Consider the following 24,491-nt stretch of genomic DNA (forward strand, 5'->3'; position numbering starts at 1 on the left):
TAAAGCAGTTTGTTTAGTTGGCTCAACGATCGGCGATCTGACTGTTGAAATCGGCAGTTTGTCGTCGGAATCTACATGCATCGCCAGAGAGGGATGAGCATCAGAAGAAAACGTTGTTTTAATAGAATGTGCGAGAATGAGCCCATTTCTTTACTGATTACATTAACGTGCGCAGGAAAAATAAAAAAATTACGAGAGCTGAAACCATCGTTCAAGGGTACATAGTCCAACCGACTTTCCAATTCAGAGGGAAGCCCAGTAGAGCGCTGATCCAGCCTGGGGACCCCAAATGAGATAATTCTCATTTCTGTTTTTTCACACAATAAATTCATTATACTGGGCCTGAGGCCGCCAAAGATCTCAGCTTAGGGGGCCCTACTGCAAGATGTGAAGCCACTAGACCAGTGCTTCTCAACCTTTGGAATCCAGCGGCACGGTTGATTTCTTTCTCTTGATTGGAAGGCCTGGGCATACACAAGATTGATGGGAAATAAATAGGTGAAAATGAAGCAATAAACCACTTATGGCAGATGCCAAAGCCCAGCGGTTGAAGAACACTGCACTAGATCAACCAAGGGCCCTTTTGAAGGGCGTGCATGCGGATTTCACATATTCCTTTTCCTATTCACATTTTTCGAAGTCCAATATTAGACGCTTGTTATTTTCTCTATTGTCATGCTTAGGTATCCGTCTAGATCAGGCATCTTCAATCCATTGCTTACAAGGACCATGGTGCTCCCCAAAGCACTCAGAGTGTCCTATGCTCGTATGCGATTTGGTGCTCATGAGCATTTGATCAGCATTTCTTTAAACATCCCCTTGTGGAAATTGCATTCAATTATTAAAATCATCCAGATTTGATGCATTCGTATGATGCAAACATGACGTAAGGGTGCTCTTCTTTTGATGACGGGTACAGGCAGTGCTCACAACTGCAGAAAGGTTAAAGACCTCTGGTCAAGATCACAAGCTTACCACCATGTTCCAGTGGTTCTCTTGTCAGCTGCCTCCCCTGCGTAATTCATGGTTCATCAGTTCCCAAGAAGTTTGGCAGTTTTTTTCACCATATAAAAGAACCACTTTAAAGCATAGGTTTTGTGTGCACAAATCCATATTTTGAGTTTGCCACAACGCTCCTAGAGCCCAGATGCGCACTTTTGGAAGCACTGTGGTACTCCTTTAAATTTTGCCTAAAAGTTATGTCGCAACACAAATAATGGTGAACGAGTCAGATGTCGGTCTTCTCTTGAACTCTCTCGTTCTGTCGCATGCGTATACTGTACGATTTCGTCGTTTGGTATAACTAGTCGGTAAAGATCGATGCGATCAAAATAAATTTTAAAATGGATAATTAAAAAATTCTTTTGCGGGAGGGGGGGGGGGGAAGGATTAGTGCCCTTTCACCTGTCCCCCACAAGGATGGAGCTGACAGGGCTGCAGCCCTAAGGCCTGGGACAATCACCATCATCGTTTTTTCATGCTATAGATTTACTAGAGGCCCCCCTCAGTGGAAACTCTGGCTTGCGGACCCGCCAAAGATCCAACAGCCCTGCTCCATGATGTGGGGGAAGATCATGTCCGTTCTACAGAAAACCAATATTGTTCCCAATAGGACTTCCTACAGCCTCTAGGAATTACCACATGATCTTGAGAACACTGCTTTAGGGGAAACATTACAGATGTTGAAAGGTCCAAACAAGCAAAAAAAAGAAAAGTTCTTTTTTGTTCATCCACAGTCTAGAGAGCTTTTTTGCCCCATCCCATATAATGTCTGCTCCAATGTAGGGTGGCTACATATTGGCATCGTTCTTTTCTGTTGCTACTCACCATCCATCCTTCCGGGGCAAAAAAAAGTAGAAATAAAACCTGGGAGAAGAAAGAAATATTGAATGCCACAGCTTCTACAAAGCCTAGATTTTGAGGGGGGGGGGGGAAGATCTCTGGAGAATCAAAAAAAATTGTGACCTTCACTTAAATTTTGTGATTTTTTTTTGGGGGGGGGGGACTTCAGTGAAATTTTTCTCATTCCGTGACTTTCCCATGCTGGTAGACACTGTTATTAAGTCTAGGACATGTTTTGTACATTTTTTTGGAATGACCCATATACCACACTGATATTACCACTAACAGAAAATTAATAGGCATGTGATTAATCTTCCTATTTTTACATGTTTGGGCATACATATTTTAGCATCAACATTATTTAGAGAAACAGTTACGTCTAAAATTTGCTTGAAATTCTCTGAATTTATAATTCAAAAGTATTAAAAAATTGTCAGCAGTAATGGTTTATAAGTTTTAACTATATTTGTTATGGCCATCTTTTTCTCAGCCACCTCATTGGACATTTTGCCTGTTGTGGCCTTGTATTTACCAAGTTACTAAGCTAAACTTAATGACTAATCACCAAAAAACTGAAATTCAATTAGGCACATCAATTTTGCTGTAAATATAACAATAAAAATAACTCGCCTGATAATGTGACCGAACTAACAGTAGAAGATGAACAAGATGTTGTATTTGTGCATGCATCAGATGATTCTGGATGTCTTGGAGATGAATGGTAACTTTGGGAAATGGCTGCAGTTGCTACTGCAAGTTGGCGTGCAGCTGCAGTGGCTAATGCACTAGTTGGATTGAAGAAAGGTTGAGGTGAAGTGACAGCACGTGGACTAACTTGGGGAATAAAAGCTGTAACCTAAAAAAAATTACATTAACTTCATTTATTTCCTAAACAATATTTTGCAAAGTATTTCATATGCAAACATTTCAACTTAATCAGATTACGTCATGATTGGATCATAAGTATGAAGAAAGAGATTGTAAATATGCTACTCTAACTCAACTACATGCATCACACTGTGAAACCATTAAACTTGATTATATTCTCTTTTGTTATCTCGCAAGTTTTTAATTCCTTCATTCATTTTGTTGATACCTAATTTAAAAAAGGAATATCATGAAATTTGCACATTTGCATGGAATATTACATTGAGGGTATTTGGTTCCTAGCACTCAGTTAACTCAAACATCCAGTGTCCTGTAAATATGATAGCTAGATGTTAATTCCCTATTTATCCAGCCTATGCATACGATTGGTGTTTCCTGCATTCACTTATTTCTCAACATTCCGTACATTGTTACTGTTTCGTTTTAACCAGTTTGTACCAATTTTTATACTCCGAGCGAGATTAAGAACTTGCCATTTGCGATGCTCTTTTCAGTCATTTCTTTTCAATGGAGTAATAGCTTTCTGCATAGTGATGGCGCTACTTAAAACAGAAAAACACGGTAAAAACGAGAACTTAAAATTTGCCTTTCATCATCTAAATTCTCTGCTGATCAGCCGTAAAACCAGTCATTGTTGATTTTATGAAGCCAAAACCACTTTTACCATATGTGGAAGACCAACCATGACTTCAACAAGGGTGGAGCTGACAGGGCTTCAGTCCGGGACAATTTTTAATATTTATTATTATATTATTTATTACTATAAATCCACTATACAAGAACTGGTAAAAAATCTGGCCTGGGTCTGCCATAAATCCCAGCCTAGGGGGCCCTACTGTAAGATGTGGGGCCATGGGATCAACCAAGATATCAGACACTTGTCATTCGCTTTTTAGTCATGCTCTGGTATTCACCGGGATTGCAAGCTCCACTTCATTCCTTTGAATTTGGCTTAAATGTCGTGTCCCAGAACTTTCAATGGCAAATGATTTGTCTCTCAAGTCCATCACGACCCTATTCTATGTTTGTCAACCCTCTTGTTCTGTCACATGCATGCACAATTCTGACATTATGCTATAGCTAGTTGATAACATGACATTTTCAAAAGGGGAAAAAAAGATAATTTATAAAAAACTTTCTTTTCTGGGAAAAAAAAATAGATGGCCTTTCTCATATAGGAATGCATATTGTTCCTAAGAGGATAGTCTCATTACAGCTCCTCTCCCATTCCTCTAGGAAATATCACATGATTTGAGGAACACTGCTTTAGGTGAATATTAGATGTTCAAACATTCCAACAAGTGTTTTTTTTGTTCATCCAGCTAATCAGCTTTTTTCCCCTACCTCATAATGTCTGCCCCAATTTGAACTACACATTGACAGATAACATTGCTCTTTTCTGTTGATACTCATGCATCCATTTCTCTGGTTGAAGGGAAAACTATTGGATCCCACAGCTTTAATGGCTTAGATTATAGAGAAAAAAATTAAAAAAGGTCTTTCAAAGGTCTTACTCCAGTAGTGATGATTGAATGAATATTACAGTTCCTTGCTATTAATCGCTCCCATACCTTCGTTGTGATTGTATCCTAAAGATTGACATGAAGTGTTAGTGCTGATGATTGTAACAGAACTTCCTGTGGTCCTCCATGTGCTGGTTAATTGTGGATTGATCTGACAATGCTCAATGCTCTCTCCTTGAAGATTCCTTTTCGCCCTGGGGTCTCCACGGAAAGGTAATGTGGATCAGCATAGACTTCCTAGCTGTTTGGATATGATTGTGGTGCAACGGAAAGGTTGTTCCAGAGTAGGAATGAACTTCCAGAAATATTCTAGTCGAATTGATGTTGACCGTCAATTAGATGAGACCAATCTAATTTACCAACTGTGGATAAATTAGTTTGATATATTTTATGAACATAAAACTTTAAAATTGCTGCAACATGTTATTTTGATTGATGAAAGAAAATTTATATACAGTAAAACCTCGTTAATTCATCACCCTGATAAGTTGTCACTCCGGTTAAGTCGTCATTTTTCTTCAGGCCCGTCTCTAGCTTTCATAGTTAATAAATCTTCGTTGACTCGTCGCAAATTTCGGTTAACTCGTCACAATGAAAAAATTTTGAGAGAGAGTGGAACTGATTAATTTTATGGTTCCTTTAAAAAAATGAGCTTAACAGCATTGCCATATGCTTAACTGTCAACATAAAAGCCTTATGCACCAAAAGAAAAATAGTTGAGTAATGAAAATTAGCTGGGGAAGCCTATTTGCCGACTGAAGTTTTTGATATGTTATGGGACTGTTTGAGCTAGACCCGATTTCTGCATGGGCCCCATTAATTTAGAGGCTTCAAATTTAAACAAAATATCTTTATTGAAAACCAGACATTTTCCAGAGTTGAGGTCTTCTATCATGTGCTTTTTCCCCACCCAAGCCCCCCCCCCTTCTCATGATTCTCTCAGCAGTATATTATGTCCCCACTTCTGTGCCCGCATGGGTCTTCCCTTTAATGTCACTGATGACAATTTTTGACTACGCCTCGCAGGATCTTCTATATGGTCACTCACTGAATCACTCATATGGTCACTCACTGAATCATTCATATGGTCAGGGCATACGAAATGTCAACTGGAGCTAGATGTCACATGGCCTTCCTCTATGGAGGTCAGCCCAAAAAGTTAATGATTAGAACATAAATTATGTTATCTAAATTCATATAGTTAAAAATGCATCAATAAAAAAGTTTTTAAACGATTATTTTTTTACACACAGTGATTTGTAATTTTAAAAAAATGAATTCCCCATACTTCAGATTGAATAGAGATACGCAAGTTGACATCTCTTCCAGCAACATTATTAACCCTGGATTCAACACTTCTTCTGCAATCCTCTGATCTTGATGATGATGATGCTTTGCCTTTAGTTGGAGAACTCTTAGGGGGAATAGCAGCTACTCGCTTAGGAGAAGGTATAGGTGGAGGAGATATGTTTAGGTAAGTTTTATAGGTTCCCTCGAATTCCTCCTCAATACTAAAGAAAACATAGAACCAATCAGTAGGCAAAGCACACAAAAAAATATAAAAAATTAAGTGAATTACAGAAGTTTGAAGTTACTATCATTCATATATAGAAAAAGATATCCTTTCTGCTTGTTAGTACATGACATAACTCAAAACTGGCTGTTTATGTAGAGATACTGATTTTTTGGAAAGTCCCCATAGAGACAAGTTATTCCCAAGAAATTAATATCTATATAAAAAGCCAGTTTTCAGTATATCTTGTACTCTTACACTTCAATATACAGGGTGCCCTGTAAGTGCTAATGCGGCCTTTATCTCATCAACCATCCATCGTAGACATTGTCTTTTGAACATTTTTTAATTTGAAACTTTCAAAAATTACCCTGTACTAGTTTTGAGTGAAAATACAGTTTGTAAAAAAATAAAAAATATCAATTTTCTACACCTGTCCTCTAACTTGCAATTAGAAAGACGTTGCCCTGTCTGTCTTGAAACCAAAAAAAAAATCCAAGTTACTAAGTGCAATATTCGCCGAGATATTCGAATTCAAAAAATCGCAGAAAAGTTGGGAAATGACAGCATAAATGTGGGGAAAGAGCACTGTGTTCGTAAGTTTTTGTAGTTTTTCCATAACTTTTTTCCGATTTTTGAATTCCAATACCTTAAATAAATATTGCACTAAGAAACATGAAATTTTTTCTATTGGCCTCAGGAGATACAGGGCAACAACTTTTTAATTGGAAGTTAGAGGACAAGGACACCATATAAAAATTTCTATTTTCTATTTTTTGTGACAATGTATTTTTGCTCTTAAAACTGGTACAGGGTAGTTTTAGAATGCCTTTTCAGCATTTTTTAAATTGAAATTGTACCTTTACCATGGACAGTTGATGAGATAAAGGCAGCATTAACACTTACAGGACACCCTTCATATAGCAGCAGCTCTTAACCAGGAGTGCGAGGCAATCTTTATCAAAATTACTGATTTACTTTTTTTTAATATTCAAAAACATTTATAAATTTTTGTTTCAAATTCGGTTTAATATTTTCGAGTGGCCGCGGAGCCCTTAGGGTACAGTGAACCACTGTGCTAATGAATTGTTGGGGCCAGTCACACAGATATACAGGAGTAATGTTGCTTAGTGTATTGTCCCAACAGATTGGAAACTTGCTAATGTTGTTCTGATATTTAAGAAGGGTAGTAGAGAAGCTGTGTCCAATTATCGTCCAGTGAGTTTGACGAGCTCCCTCTCGAAAATTTTGGAAATTATCAAAAGGCAGTTTGTGAAGTGGATAGACGAGAATAATGTATTGTCGGATAATCAGCATGGGTTCAGGAAGGGGAAGTCATGTGTAACTAACCTCCTTTACTTCTATGATCACGTGTCTAAGGCTTTGGGTAAGAACAAAAAATGTACATGTTGTTTACCTTGATTTCCAAAAGGCATTCGATCGGGCCCAACATGGTAAACCCTTGAAGCGTTTACACAAGATTGGAATTGGCGGCAACTTGCTGAATTCGATAGAATTGTAGTTAAGAGATAGGTCACAATGAGTTATGGTGAATGGGAAATTCTCTGGGGACAGGCATCACAAGTGGAGTTCCTCAAGGAAGTGTCCTCGACCCCATACTTTTTATCGATAAACTTGATCAGGGTATTGATGGGATTGCTAGCAAATTTGCAGATGATGTGAAGCTAATGGGGGGTAATCGGGTATCAAAGTGATAGGGAATTGCTCCAGACTAAGTTAAACAGGATTGCAACATGGGAAAATGAATGGAGCATGACATTAGCATTGACAAGTGCATGGTTGCTTATTTTGGTTCGAACAAACCACAGTTCTCTTACAAGTTGAATGGTGTCATTATCCCGGATGCAACTAGGGGTCACTGATGTAGGAATTCTCATTGACAAGCGGCTTAGATTTTATGAACATTGTTCATCGGTGGTAAAAAATAGAATAGAATGCTTGGTTCCATTTTCAGAAAGGTCTCTTCCGCTTTTCCGAGGCCTAGTTTGGCGTGGACTGGAGTATGGTGTAAGGTTTTGGAGACCACGCCTACAGAATGACTTTATTGAAGTTGGTACAGAGAAAAGCTACGCATGTCCTTATTGGCACACAGGGCTTGAGTTATAAAGAGAGAATTCATTTTTAGAATATATTTACATTGGATGAACGCAGGTGTCGAGGAGATATGATCGAAGTGTTCAAAATTTTTAACGGGATGGATAGGAGAAAGTATGAATTATTAGTACACTGTCAATCGACTGCTTTTACAAGGGGACACCGGTATTGATTGGTAAGGGACATTGCGAGGTTATGGTGTCGCAGGGAATTTTTTTCTAATAGGGTTAATAAATAGAATATCTTACGGTAGTAAATTCTAACACAATTGACACGTTTAGAAAGAAATACGATACCATGTTGGGATAAATTGAGAAGCTATCCATACTTAGAATAAGACAACCATAAGTATTCTTTACGGGTATTGTATAATATTCTATCATGTATATATATTGTTTGAAATTACATTTTCAATTGGGTTGCTGTATTTTTGAAATATATGACATCCATATTTGTTATGGGCATTTTTTTTCTCAGCCACATCGTTGGGTATTTTGCCTGTTGTGGCATTGTATTTATATTAGAATAAAAAAAATTATTTTGAATTCAAATATCTCAGTGGATATTAGACTTAGAAACATGGAATTATTTTATTTGTTGGTTTCAGGAAAGACAGGGCAACAACTTTTTCTAATAAGGTTTTTCAGGACAGGATGACCAAACAAAAAATTAATTTTATTTTAATAAATATACAAGTACTTATAATGTGAACAACGTATCTGAGAACTACACGTTATTTTATACTTTTTCTAATCTGAAGTATGCCTCTAGGATCATCCGTTCACCAGTAATTTGCAGCCAATAGACTGAAGCGTTCACCCTATATATTTTCAATATTAACATTTTTTTACCTTACTTTCATTTAGCTTATTGTTCCGCATAATTTTTCACAGGTCTCAAATTTATTCAAAGAACAGCAATTTTTACAAATATTTATAAGCAGAGATATACGCTAACCAGATCAGAGTTCTCTTATCGCGCATTTAATCCAACAACTCTCTTCCCCCTCTTGAGATCGCCTCGCTATTTAAAGCTACGGTCGAAACTTCCATAAAATTCTATTTTACAGTTTCCAAGTTGGCGGAGCCACCAACGGGAGGTTGGGGGAAATCTTCTGAAATGTTCTCTGCCAATCACACTTGTGTTTGCGCTAAACAGAAACCGGTATTAACTGCCATTGCCAACAGAAGATTGCTATTTTTTTTCCCCCGAGACCCTCTAAAATATAATCGTGCCTTCTATCATTTATCAGTCATAACATTGCCCCTTTCTTAGAATTGTTCATCCCAACAATTCAGTCCTTAAGTTGGCAGGTTGCATTTAGAGTGGTAAGAGGCAAGTCTGTTAAAGTGGACCACCTTGCACTTCAAGGATGGTGTTTTCTGGATCCGAGCTGCGACATCCTTCAGTCTCTTAACAACTCTGTAGGGTCCTTCCCATGACATCTGAAGTTTTGGGCAGTCCTTTCCGGCACTTCAGGTTCCAGAGCCAGATGAGGTCTCCTTCTTTGAAGCCATGAAACATGGCCTTCTCATCATAGCGATTCATCTTTTCAAAGCCAATATTGATCCTGCTCTGGCGATTCAATGTACATCCTCGAGGTGCTCCTGGAGCCCCTGGACGTATTCTTCAGGTGGAGGAGAAGCATCTGGTGGTCCCCCAAATAGCAGCCAAAGATCTCGTTCCATCAGCATCTGTAGTGGGTGAGAATCTAGTGCTCTCATGTACGGCAGTTCGGCAGGAAAAGCTGTAACTTTGCATCCCAATCCTGTTGGTTCTGCGACACAAAAGCGAGAGATGAGCCAGTACCAACTGCCGTTGCCAACAGAAGATTGCAATATTTTTGAGAGAGACCCTCTAAAATAAAATCATCTATCATTTATAGATTGTAACATTATATAATCTACTAACATATATTACGCTTACATTCACCTGTAGCAACTACTTTCATCAATAAACTAAGATGAAATTTTTATTTTCCAAGTAGTATTTTATCATATACCTAAAGTTTGCCAAAGTTAATTCAAAATATTTATTTAAAAAAAGGGGAAGAGAAATTCAAAATGGAAATATCAATCTTTGACAGGTTTTCATATTTATTAGCCACAAAACATGCTTAATATCGCATCTTCCTGGTGGGTCATACCATTTCAAATCACCCGGCAAAATGCCGAAATGACACCCATAGTCTCAGATTTCAATGATTTTTTTTTTTATTTCTTGCATTTACCATCCTTATTAACCGTGTGAAATATTATTTGCATATCTCTAAAATTTTTTGAGAAAAAAAATGTTGAAATTTATCTAAAACTGATGCAGATGACTTTTCCGAGGCTCAATTTTTAAGCGGCATTGTTTGAGAAAATAAATCATAACTTTTTCTATTTTCAATATATTCAAGTGAAATTTTCACTAAAGTGTTCACAAAAACATACAGAATATGAATAAAAATAATTCATACACTTACATTTGAAATTTACATGCAAAAAAATTATGTAAACTTTGTTTTTGTGGAATTTTTCGTTAGAAAAAATACAATTTTTCAAACGTATTTTTAGACCAGAGGCACAGCAGTTACCAAAACAAATTAGGAATAAGACTCAATTTACCCATCACAACAAGTGCAAATTTTAACTCTGGCCCCTGCTTTAAGAAATGGGAACAAGGAAAAAAAAAAAAAAAAGAGTTCAATGTCACTGAATATGCCGTGAGAAAAGCAGGAGAGCTTTTGTAAATGAAAAAGCAAAGGTGAGCCATTGTGTTTTTATTATAAAAAGAATCAAAAATTAAATTTCAACGATTTTTTAGCAATCTAATATTTTAATGCAAAGGTTTAAATTTTCTTTCCTAGTCATAGTCTACATTTTTTTGTGAGCATTTTAGTGGAAATTTCATTTGAATATATTGAAAACCTGCAAAGTTACGATATATTTTCAAAAATAATATTGCTTGAATGGGGGTTAGCCTAAGAGACGTCATTCGTGAGGTTAGAAAACATTTTTTTTTTCTCAAAGTTTTAGAGATATGTACATGAAACCTTGCATGGTCAACAAGCATGGTAGAAGCAATAAATAAAAAATAATAATTGGAATCTGGGATGATGGGTTGCATTTCAGTATCTAGTTGAATGATTTGAAATCGGAACGATCCAGTCTTATTTCGATGAATTTTGTGTTGCGAGCCAAAATAAACATATTAACGGTCAAAAAACCATTATTTTTTTTCTCTAGCATTTTACTTCATATATTTAGGAGAAATTTAAAATAAAATTTGTTTTGGTAACTGCTGTGCCTCTGGTCTAAAAATACGTTTGAAAAATTGTATTTTTTCCAACGAAAAATTCCACAAAAACAAAGTTTACATAATTTTTTTGCATGTAAATTTCAAATGTAAGTGTATGAATTATTTTTATTCATATTCTGTATGTTTTTGTGAACACTTTAGTGCAAATTTCACTTGAATATATTGAAAATAGAAAAAGTTATGATTTATTTTCTCAAACAATGCCGCTTAAAAATTGAGCCTCGGAAAAGTCATCTGCATCAGTTTTTGATAAATTTCAACATTTTTTTCTCAAAAAATTTTAGAGATATGCTAATAATATTTCACACGGTTAATAAGGATGGTAAATGCAAGAAATAAAAAAAAAATAATTGAAATCTGAGACTATGGGTGTCATGGCTGGGTGATTTGACATGGAATGACCCTGGTATTTATAGCAAGGATAAGAAAAAAAGTAATGACAGCACACCTCACTTACTTTACTATTGCATACATTTTTTTAAAAACTAGTTAACGAAATCAGCAACATTAAAACTAAAAATTTTTTGTGTCCTTACTCATCCAATGTCTCTGCCAGAAATTCAAGATCTCGATCTACAACACCATTTCCAACCATTTCCATAGCTGACTGTATTTGACTAGGGGGGGAAAAAATACATTAGAAATTCACATTCATAATGTTGTGTAGCTTGTGAAAATACTGAGTTTTTCAAGCTACTTCAATAATAAAATTTTCTCTAGTTTCATTGCACATCAACTTCTGAATACATTTAAATTTTTCCTTACTCTTCTAGATCAATTTTTTTTGTCCAACTTTTTATTAGGATTCAAATTTGCTTTGGAAGATTAAGTTCAAAGTTAACTACATTATATTTGGAAGCAGCTCAAAGATCTGTGAAGCTCAATAAAACATATTTACATATGATATAATATTACATTATAAATACAAAGGTAATGAAAATCAAAAAAAGATGTGCAATAAAAAATTTTCCCTTGCTCCATCCATTCAACCAACACAAAATTGTGCATCCAAAAAAAATTCTAAGGAAATCTATATAAATCTTTTTTTAAAATTACTGTGTGCATGTGATTCCAGACGTGCCAACTTTTGAAATCCAGAAGTTCTCCCAAGGGGGACCCCCCCCCCCGGCACTCACACAGACTAGATAAAAAAAATTCACAAAAAAAATTTAATCAATTTAAGAAAAAGTTACATTCCCCACTTCAAGGCGGGTTCTGCATTGCCCCTGAGCAGAATATAATTCCATGTCAGTCTTTCTGTGCAGAATTGAGAAATCACATCTACATACTGTTCATATAACAAAAGTGTTTCCTTTTGTGGATGCTATCAGTGATTCTACCTTGGGTATATGAACTCTTATAAGCTTTATATTTTAGCTTTATTATAGCTTAAAGTTTTATATTTTCTTTCTGAACACGTTTAATCGGATGAAACAAAAAAACAACTCAAATTACACCGTTGCCGACGAAAAAACGTGTTTATCACACGGCTATTAATGGAATACAATAACGATTATACAGAAATTTCGGCAACCAAGGGCTTCCCCCCTGATAAATGATTGCAGATAAACGCTACGAAAACGAAGTCGCGTCTTTGCCAGTTGCTTAAATGCGGTCACAGGGACTTTTTTAAGGCTGCTCGATGGAAATGACCATGGCTGTCCTCGATGGGTGTTTTCCCTAACGACGGCGGTAATCATTGACGCTACGGCAACGTGAAAGCTCGCATGAAATCTAATTTTCTGCCAATCCGGAGAAATTTTAACAAATCCAGAGAGCGGGAAGAAAGATGAAAAATCCGGAGTCTCCCGCCTAAATCGGGAGAGTTGGCAGGTCTGTGATTCCTATGATAATGATTCTTACATATAATTGAGTTTTTGACCATTTTTCCTTTCTTGTTACAAGGTCATTATTGTCATTAATGTATTAACACTAGAGCCACCAGAATTTCTATAACCTCTGAAGTCTTTTTGTTCACTGCCGCCAAAAATACTTAACAGCTGTAAATGTTGATTTATTTCTGAATTAAAACTAATGCCATAAGAACTAGGGTTGCCTGTCTTGAAATATTGTCATGGGGTTTTTTGGATACACACCCCCCCCCCCAATACGACCTAACCCAGGTAAAAAACATGTTTATATTTTTCAAATTTTATTCTTCAAATTTATATTGCGTATTATTCATTGATTTCAAAATTTTGGAACACAAGTTGTTCCACGATAACCAAGTGATACTCCCCTTACAACTCAGAGGTTCCAATAAGGCAAAACAATGAAGGGTGATTAGGGATGCCAGACTTTCCGCTTCTAAAGAGTTTATGTGTTATACACGTGGATGAGGATAGACGCATTGCTTTGCATGTTCATGAATTACTGAGGGCATGCTACACTAAACTTTTTGGGGGCTCAAGTGACCTGAATCTTTAGGGTTCCGCCACCGATGCCCTCCATTCCACCTCCCATTTTTAACTAAAGCAGTCAACATTTTACGTTAGAAGATAATATTCAATTTATTAGCAGAAAGAATGCGAGATGTTATCGCTGAAATTATGTCGCTTCTGTTTTGAAGGTACTGCAACAGGCAAACCATTTTATCATTTCCCATATAATTACATGATGTCAAAATAATTGTGTTGTATACATGTAAAATACTCAGTCAATTTATCATAAAAAATGGGCTTAGTACAATGAAACCTATACGGGGTGGGAAGTGACAAAGTCCATTTCGGAACAATTTTGGAGCAGCAAAATATAGGATTCGGAGCAGATATTTATAAATTGGAACAGTGAAATCAACAAGAATATTTTCACACATTAACCCTCTCATCCCTTTTCAAAATAAAACTGCACTGTCTTTCATTATCAAACATCTTTTCATCAGCTTGTTTTTTGTTTTTGGTGTTTCAGGCTTTTGACACCTTGTTTGAAAAAGAGGCTGTCATAAAATTTTTCACACCAGTCTATTTAAGATGATTTTGCTTACTGAGGGCACTATTTGCTGTCCGGAACAGCAGCACTTGAAATGGGATAAAAAAAATTTCTATAAGTTTCAAATTTTTTTATACTCTGAAAGAAATTGTTGCAAAATGAGTGTGTTTCGGAAGAATCAACACAATGTTTGGCGATTCAGCACTCATTATTTGGCAAGATTGGCAATTTAATGCTCATTATTTGGCAGACATGCTCTTTTTACTCCTGGAATGAAATTTTTTTTCAAGAAACATCTGGATTTCATGCAATGACGATCGACTACAGTAATTTCTGCTGCTTCCAGTGGAGACTTTTTTTTTGGAAAATGGAAAGTAACTCACTTTAAAGCTGAAAGACCACTGCAAACCATCTTCAGTTGCACGATCACGGATATTATCGGGATTCCATGATGGAAAGCCTGATGAGAGACCAATATTTCAAGTACAGTGGAATAAAACACGCTCTTCTCGGAAAGAATCGTTTCGCAGCAAGTAGGAACAAAAATTTTTTTGTCGTCTTTTCCAAAATTCCCGGCATACTGAAGCAAAATTCGCTATTTGGCGCAGAAAAATATGAAAATACACTATTGGAGCAGGATGGCGCAAGAAGTCAATTTTGGTGCCAAGTTCCCACCCCAGTCTATATATATAGACCTATGCTCATAAATGAGACCTTTCAAATGAGAACTAGTAAAGTCAATTGCAAATAAGGATTAGAACCCAGTACTCAGTGGCATCGAAGCCAGGAGTGATGTGGGTGTTTGAGCACCAATGATAATTTGTATCATTTGTCTAAGCACTCCCAGAATTTATTCAGACGTTGAAATTTCCTATATCAAGTTCTCACAGGTTCAAGCAATCACAGGTTCGAAACACTTCCTTTGCCCCTGCCAGTCCTGCTGAACTGAACATATTCAAATTTACTCATCTATGTCATAGTTTCTCAAACTTTTTGTTCTCCCGCCACCTTCTTCAGAATATTTTTCTCATTGTGCCCCCCCCCCCAACTCAAGGATCCTTTGCCATACCCATTCCCCACCAGAATCCTCAACGGGCAGTGTTTTATAGAAATTTTATACTCTGTATTTTTGGCTGTGTGAGGCCATGCACATATAAAACTCTGAAAACACGGTCCGACTAGTTTGCATGGGAATATCTTTGTGCCTTATTTTTCAAGGGGCAATATTGCCTACTTTGGAAAACACTGATGGACATCATAGACTCAAGCATATCATATGTGTACAGAAAAACAAACATACAAAACTGATTATATATACATAACAGCAACCTCAGCTGTCAGATGTTCATTCATATATAGTGAATATTAATCAATAAAATTCAATGCCTTTGAAATAGTTTTACAATCTTTCTCAGGTGGACATCAATTTTGTTACTTTTGGATAACCACCAGACTGATTACATGAAGTGCTTAGATAAAATCACATGGCAAGAGCGTTTGGTATTTTATTTGACCTTCTGGTATTAGATGCAACACATTTAAATAGTTCATCATAAATCACACTCAGCGCAAATTATACTTAATGTCGCAATTGCCCTACTTTAGAAAAAGTCTCTTTGTGGAAATACCTTGGATTTTATGTGTACTAAAATTTAAAATGGAAAACCCATATTGCATATCTAACTGAAAAGCTTAGATATTTCCTATATAGGTTTCATCACATACAAAATCTTGTTAATAATTATTTTCTACGTTCCATACACTATGCTTGGGCTCAATCATTACTGCTGAGCCACACATACACTTCGTCCATATTCCTCTATGGAACTGAATGCGAGTACGTGTTGTGAACCTAACTGAGCGTTTGCTTCTGTGAAATCCTTGTTATAGTGTTGCCATCTATTCTTTGAACTATGAGTGAAATGTAATGATTGAATAATTGTACCGTTGTAGGTCTGTTGCTCTGTAGCGAGAAATTTTAAAGGGGATATCGGCTTGCATTCATGCCTTGAAATTGAGAGCTAGTTCAATCATCACTGCAATATGGAAAAAATATTTGGGGATGCAACTATAAAACCAATCTACTTCCAATCAGGGCCAAAACCAGGGGGACCAGAAGGAGCAAATTTTACCCTTTACCCACTCCTTCAACATTGCAAGGGGGCACAAAAATGTGTGCTAGTCCCGGCTAACCAAGCGTCTAGTTGCAGCCCAGTGTTTCCAATGATAAACATCCAACAAAAGTTTCTTTGTGCTATTCAATTTCAAATAATGATTTGACAGCCAAACATATCTTTAGAAAATGGCAACTTGTTTTCTAGAAATTAGTCCTCTCCCTGCAGAAAAAATAAATATCTATGCTCAGCAAAAAATAAAATGTCTGAGAATATCCCATGAAATCTTTCTTCAGCTGTATAGGTATCACCAGCTCAGCATCCCATGTGGTGGAGGTTGTGACGGCATCAGTTCTACCCCGCTGTCCTAACCCAGATATCTTTTCTCCACGTGCAAGACCAGGCTTCAGTGAGGAGTCTGTGTCCCGAAAAGAAGGCTAGTACTCTACCTCGTTCATCCTACAACCGACAGGAACAAGAGCCCAGTGGCCCTAAACCGTTATGTCTAAACTTGATTAGACTGTCAATTCACCAGAATATAGAGACGTACACCTATTCAGAGGGAAACAACTTGTTAAAACAGATCCTTGTTTGAGTGTGTATTTTTCATCTGCCTTTCTCGGCACACTGGCGACCTTTAAGGGAAATGTTCCCATTCCAAGATCTAATGAGATAGCAAGATCAGTAGCCTGTAAAAACTTAGCATATAAGAATAGTAAAACTCATTTTCATATCATACGGAATAAGATACTATTTCAACTTTTGACATATGGAAGTTGGCAACATAGGAGTAGTAAACATTGAAGACCTGGCCAGGGTCCGCAACAATAGGCCTATTGCACATTGATTTTTATCATGAAGTTATTAACCGTAAAGTGGTTTATGGCCCCCACTAACGGCATAAAAGTAAAACATCGCACATCTTTCCTGTAGAACTATATTGCAAAACATTCATCACAATTTATACTGCACAATTATATTTTCATATTCTTTATACAGAGTTAGACTATGACTCTGCGGGATCCCTACCAAAAATCCACGGGACCCTATGATCGGTAGAGGAAGGCAATACGACAAGCTCCAGGATCCTTCACACGGGTGTAAGCGGAATTTATGTGGGACATCTGTAGCCCGACCTCTAGTCCCGTTCTCCCCCGACAGCCAGGAGACCCCACCCCCCCAACTGCCAGACTTAGCAAACATAACTGGCCCGAGCTGGAATGCCGATACCTATGGCGGTTTCTGGTAACAGGTGTCCCTGGGCCTAAACTAGAATTATTTGAAATGAATTTGTGAAGAATCCCAGGTCATCATGTTACACTAGTTCTAAAAAGAAACAAAGAAAAACCTCCAACTTTTTCCCCTTTTTATTACCATCCATCATGATCATGCAACCATGAAAAACAGGTTTTACTACTTTGTACACTTTACTGCATTGACATACTCGCAGGTTGTTGAATAAGATGAGGGATATCTAGTTGCTTCCATGAATGAGGGGCCATGTAGTTGTCAAATTTTGGAGTTTTTATTCCCTGCAGATTTTCTCCCTTCCAGTCATGTAGCGGAAATTACGGTACTTTCATGGCTATCTGCCAGCATTCAAAGACAGTGTCTATACGGCGTAAATTTGCCTTGGTCATACAATATTGCGAATGCTCATTTTTAAAATCCTAAAGGATCGGAATGCCCGTAAAACTTTCCTGAGATCGTGGGAAAAAAACCAAATCCTTCAAAACTTGACCTCCAATACCCGCAGTTTTATCATCTATCTGCTATGTGGTAGTCACCGTTTCCGCTTCACGAAAATCACGGGTGTGTACGCAGAGTATGCTTTTAGAGGGGCACAAGGATCTAATTCTTCACAGAAAAAGTTTGGGTCACTAACACTCGAAAACAATTTTAAATTAACAGATAGTATAAAAGAAATAATTTTATTCCAATATTTTAATTCCCTACAAAAATATTTAATTTTTGATCTTGGGGAGAAGAGAAGCTGCACTCTCTCTCCCACTCTCATTTGTTCCCTGCCATTCAATCCCTAATTGTACCCTCCCTCGGCGCCAATCCTTATTACTGCCAGAAGGCTCCACGACCGACGAAGTTTCTTTCAGTGGGGAGGGGTCTTTCTTGTTTACCTGGCAAAAACTGAGTGTCTCTTCTTTTGTTCACTGTGACCGTAGGGGAAGGATGGTGCTGACACGAAAAGAAGCCCAAAGACGAAAATCAGAAAGCAACGATATTGAAACCGAAATAAATTAAATACACTATGAAGAATAGGTGCCAGAACCTAGAGGTTGAGGCCATTTGAGCCGCCTTCCCCCCAGTAATTACTGAAAAAACCATTGCAATACATCCTCCCTCTCCTTCGTACACGCTTGAGTCCGGACGGGACAACCAATAACTTTTACCCACCCCCAAATGTTTTCTTGAAAAATATTGGGAAAACACTACATTATAAATGTCCATTCATAACAGATCTTGAGGGCTGATGGCGAAATATTTTTCGAGCATCTTTACAACAAAATTTGACTGGGGGTGGGAGTAGAACATAAAATCAAATAAACAACAAGTGAATTATAATATTGACTTTAAAAAAAATGGAAATAAAATCATAATCCTTCAACATTATGAAGGGGTGCCAAAATGCGTGCTTGCCCTGTCCAAGCATCTAGTTGCTTCCTTGCTTGGAGGTCAGCGAGCTTGAGTGAGAAAACTCATTTTGCTTATACAGTAAAACTCCTCTTAACGGACACCTCAGATGCTGTCACCCCCCTCTTTTATGGCCAAATAATAATTTACCCTTGTATAATAAAAGTATGCTTTTCACACAAACCCCTGATTAATGGTCACCCCTCTTTTACGGAAGAATTTTTTTGTCCCACTGGTGTCCGCAAAAGGTAGGTTTTACTGCATTATACACTGAGTGGCCACATTATTCTGACTACTTTACAGTTTTAAGCAAATGAACTATGGCGCCACACTGTTGCCGCTAGAGGGCTAGGCTGTCATTAAAAAAGGAAAGCTTAGTTCCTGAGTACAGAGCCGCAACTAGAGGGGAACAGGTAGATCTGCTGCCACGGGCGCAGGGCCAGAGGAGAGGAGCAGATTTCATCTATCATTCAACATTACAAGGGGGTGGCAAAATGCGTGCTTGCCCCGTGCTGACCAAGTACCTATCTAGTTGCGGCCTTCGTAGTATAGGTCAGTCGTTCTAAACATTTGGAAGCTCGTGGCCTGGTAAATCTCTTTTGTGTATGTGAAAGGCCTGGCTTTGCAATGCAAATATAAGCCAATGATAGGCATTTTTAAGACAAATCTAATGGTACTACCAGGGCCACAACTAGAGGGGAGCAAGCTGGTCTGGTGCGTCAAGCCGGAGGGGGCACATTTTACCATCTAACTTCTTCTTCAGCATTATAAAGGGACATCAAAATATCCGGAGAGCATGCTTGCCCCGGGTGACCAAGCATCTAGTTGCGACCCTGGGTACTACTCTGGTTAAAATAGCTTTCCCAGTCTGGACACCAAGCTCGCATTCCGCTTTCGTACCCGAAATTATTTTGCGCTTTATCTCGAAAAGTTAGGAACGTAAATATTGGTATCGTCTATTAGCTATTTCAAAGACAAATCCAGTGATACCAATATCATTATGTCAGTAGCAACAACGCTGTTTATAAAAGTTTTCTCCTACACAGTCCCACCCCTTCACAGGGGCAATGGCTAAATCCGATAGAGCCTGGTCCGCGTGTTCTTTTTGAAAGAAAGTATCAACAACGAGATTCAAGGCACAAAGAAAGTATTCATATCGAAACTTGCGGCCTTGTCCATGACACGCAGCCTACCACAATTTTTTCCCACAGAAATAGAAATCAATGACTTTGAATTGAAACCATTAAATTCTTTAAAAAAGGGCTATGGCTGGAGGAGGAGAGGGGTCATTTTCAAAAAACTTCAGTAAAACGACTTTCGTATTTATGCGACGTTTTGACCTGTACGAGCATACAAACTTTGTTTATCACGTCGTATAAATGAGGTTTTGTTATATTGAAACTGAGCCCCCCCCCCCACAACATTTTGAATAAGTTTATGCCTATGTTTGCAGGGTTAGCATCGCTAGGTCACGGGAATTGTTTTAAGACAGAAAAAAAAAACCCTGAAAAAAACAGCCGATAAGTTGCGCTGATGTACACAAGTAAAAAAAAGATACACAAATAACGAACAGAATGCCTCAAAATCGTTTATTACAGCAGTATGTGTTCCACATGACCGCCACCACAGGAGATAACACATTGCAGGGAGTCACAAATCCAACAACAGCAGAGTGCAGCAGGTCCAAATGTATACATGATACACCTCTGCGGGTCGCATCTTTCAGTCACGAGAGATTGGATGGATCGATACACCCGGGACCGTACTGCTCTTACCAGCACCACCTATCGGCTGTTTTTTGAGTTATTTTTTTCCATTTCAAAAAAAAAAACCTGTGACCTAGCGATGCTAACCCTACAAACCATTGTTTATTTTGGTTATTTTTCCATTTTTTATTCATTTTTAAAGTTTCTACAGACTTTTTGTGTGTGTACCCACCCTGTATATAAACCCTTTAAGTGGTTTTTAAAATTTTCCTAATCTGCATTGTAGTTGCTACTGTAGAAACCACAAAACCTTCAAAAAATTCTCACCTATTTTCAAGATGTTTTTTTGATGGGGTGTGAGCATGGCCCCCACATCCTGGAGCCGGGCCCCCCAGGCCAGGATTTTATGCGGGCCCCCGATCAGATTTTCACAGGCCCCCCTTTATGATGAATTTACAGCATAAAAAAACAAAAAAGGTAAAAATCGTCCCGGGCCCCAGGGCTGGAGCCTTGTCTGCCCACCCCTTGTGGGGGCCATGGGTGTGAGCTGATAAATGCTCCCCCCACAACACCAAAAGTAATAAAAAAACAAGGAAAAAGAAAAAGTCTCTCTCCCTTTCTATTATCAACTTTAAACAAAAACTGACTCGCCCACTGGCAGTTGACCGAGAAGCCGGGAGGAGGAAAAAACGCTATCAGAAAGACTGTTGTACAGAGCTAGGCGGGCTTGTCAATGCCGAAATAAAGAGCGTTTTGAGGTTTCAAGAATCCACGAAATTTCGGGATTGCTAACATAAAGTAGATCAAGTAAGGGACCGTTCAAGTATTACATCATCGATGGGGGTTTCCGATTTGCTGACTTTTGATGACAGCGGGGGGTTTGGATAATGCTTATGTCATCAACCACCCTTTATGAAAATATGAAATATTTTTAATGTCATCTTACTCTGTGCACCAAAAACCTTTTGATAGTTTGTGGGCACTTGAAGTAACTTTCCCTTATTGATAAGTCCCCTACACAGAGCCACTTTAGTAATCTCTAAATGTTTTGCGGATCCAAGTGATCTGGAAATGTGTCCGGGCTGCTTAAGTGCTCTGGAACTAAGCCACGCATCACTCAAGTGATCTGTAACTATATGCCGCGGATCACTTAAATAATCTGAGAATGTGTCGCGGGTGACTTGAGTGATGTAGAACCGCACTGGGGGCCACTTAAGTGCTCTAAAACTATGTCACTCAAGGGATCTCTAAATGTGTCACGGATCGCTTAAATGTTCTGGAACTGTGTCCCGGGTCATTTAAGTGATCTGAAAATGTGCCACGGGCTGCTTAAATGTACTGAAATTGTACCACAGGACACTTAAGCGATCTGTAAATGTGCCACATAGTTCATTTTTACAAAATTAGGTTTGAGGAGGGCAGGCCACATCAGATAACCACCAGAGCCAATATTTGGTCCGTGGGCCAAGGACCTTTATGCGATTCATCATTATATGGCTTAGAGGGTGGGTCACAATGAATTTATTAAAGATAAATTTTGAGTTCATAGCCTTCAAATAACATTGAAATTAACAGAAATTGATTATAACAACATATAAAGGTATTTTTTCAGAAATTTCAAATTTGCATTAAAAAATTAATTTTTGATCATTGGAGAAAGACTAGTGTAGAATTTGAAATGCAAACTCTCTTAGTAGATTATCCAGAGAGATTAGAGATCTTGATGTTCTGCTTTCTTTGGATGTCCTTCTAACAGAAGATTAGGAAGACTGCCTTCTAAATCCTTGAGAAATTTCTAGGAAGACACATGATCCAGTATTGTCGAGAATACTTAATTAGGTCTCGAGATGCTGGCCGAATGGGAAAAACAAGAGATTTAAAATTTATTATTATTTTTTAAAAAGAATGATCTGTGTCTGTGTTTGCATAAATAGTCTTTTGTGGGACACATACATGGTCATACTGGAGGTCTACCATCTTCTAATGCTTATAAAGAACAATCCAAGAGAAATTGGTTAGCACATCATGGCCCTGCACCTATTTGGGTCACCTGAGATGATCATCCAGGGATGTCTGGATGCTTAGTAACAACAGCTTTGAGTTTAATCAATAATCATGGGGGAAAAGATAAGACTGGGGGAAGGAAAAAACTAACAATATGAGCGGGATTCAAACCACCAATTGCCAGTCCTACATCCTGCTAGCCACAGCCCCAATTAAATATATCAATTCTTGAACATCTATCGGTTCCCTATTGTGCATGTGTTCACAGAATGCACCCCTATAGTAATCCCATGCTCTAGGCGTTACACAGATAATAATCAGTTCCTCTCAGATTATTTTTCATAAGTATTAGAAGAAAGCAGGCCTCCTGGTGTCTGGGAGATCTACTTTGTTTATTTGTATGGTGGTAAGAGATCAATGCTAATATATATAATTTTGTCAAGTATTTATAGAATTTGTCAACAGATTCGCTATGATTCATGAAAGAACTTTAGATCCATTAGAGATACTGAAAAAAAATCATAGGCTCATTTACATGTGAACTTAGGTCTAGTCCAGTATCTGCAGTATATATCATAGCCAATATATTTTCTAAATGAGATGAAGTGAGTCACATACATTTCTCATTTGCTAGTGCACCCATCGATGCTCTTTAAGGCATTTTTGCGACTCACTGTATGATGTCAGTGCCAGAGATCACAGATGCCAGTTTGTTTCTTCAGAGTACATTGAAACCAAAATTGACAACTGTACGAAATAGAAACCTGTCTTAAACAGAATCAAAAGATAGACACAACGATATTTGTACTTTGATGTGTATCTTTATAAAACGGACACCTGCCAAAATGAAATATTTTGGTCTCTTGATGTGTTCTGTTTCATACAAGTTTTACTGTACAAGATCTATTTAAAGCTAAATACTATAGAACAAGAGCTGATTGCACTCAGGAAATCTTCCAGTAATGATCAGGCTAAACAGACTGTACAGACCATTAAACTTCTTTTCAACACATTGTGGGTTGAAAGCTAAGAATAAGAATGACGGGATATTGAATTCAATATCATGCGACTCCAATAATGTTTATTGGAGAAATTCTTACCGAGATGCTCATGGGAAAGTAATTTTATTAATTGAATTAAGGGCCATCAGCCTATTACAATAGGTGGTATAACAAAAAATTACACATTTTCATCTATAAATACAAAAAGATTGAATACACAACAATTCACAAGATGAAGGGGAAAAATTAGTACAAAAATGATCGCACAATAAACTTCATAAAATTTCCAGCACATCTCGAAAGAAATTAAATAATCCGTAGATAGAAGGTCGATCAGAAACATGGGTATCCAGCAGGGAAATGAGAGACCGCTCATTTGATTCTAGGGAATTGATATATTGTAAGATACGTTTTCAACGGAAAAATATGTACATTGGACAACAAAAGAAAACATGGACAAGATTGTTAGCTTAGCCTCATGTCTGTTACAAACATTGCACTCAGAGTTATTTCTGGAAAACAAGGTTCTGCCAGTAGGACGTCGGTATGTCATGGTTAATCTTGAGTTCATAAAAAACCTTATTACGTAATTGGAAGGTTGATGAAAAGATATTCTGCTGGTAAAATGGAAAAACAAATGTTTAAAATGAGAAAAATGAGCAGAGTTGTGAATTTTGTTGACGTCAGTTTGAAATCCAATATTAGCAACTGCTTAAAGTAAACTGGGAAAACATCTGTAAATAGTCCAGTGATCATATTGTGTGTGTGTGTGAGAGAGAGATAGAGAGAAAGTTTATATAGTAATATGCTTCTCAGAATTTACTATCCAGAAAGCTACCAAAAAATAAAATCTTAGATTCAAATTAGGAAACGTGGAAAAAGAAATGACAATGATAATTTACAAT

The 24,491-nt window shown here is 37.5% G+C and overlaps 1 protein-coding gene across 3 annotated transcripts in view; it reads right to left on the reverse strand.

Annotated features, from left to right (window-relative positions):
• LOC149080690 (uncharacterized) overlaps positions 1–24,491 on the reverse strand; it is a 239,265-nt gene that overhangs the window by 149,732 nt on the left and 65,042 nt on the right. For all 3 annotated transcript variants that reach the window (XM_089239904.1, XM_089239903.1, XM_089239905.1), the window contains exons 6-8: positions 11,721–11,801; positions 5,542–5,764; positions 2,473–2,698 (exon numbers count right to left, since the gene is read on the reverse strand). In XM_089239904.1, the coding sequence (XP_089096030.1) occupies positions 2,473–2,698; positions 5,542–5,764; positions 11,721–11,801 (530 nt within the window). The remainder of the gene's footprint in view (positions 1–2,472; positions 2,699–5,541; positions 5,765–11,720; positions 11,802–24,491) is intronic.

This window comes from Pholcus phalangioides, unplaced genomic scaffold (assembly GCF_987345545.1).
Source record: "Pholcus phalangioides strain wild (caught in Gottingen) unplaced genomic scaffold, Ppha-v1.0 ptg000011l_1, whole genome shotgun sequence".
NCBI classification, from domain to species: Eukaryota; Metazoa; Arthropoda; class Arachnida; order Araneae; family Pholcidae; genus Pholcus; species Pholcus phalangioides.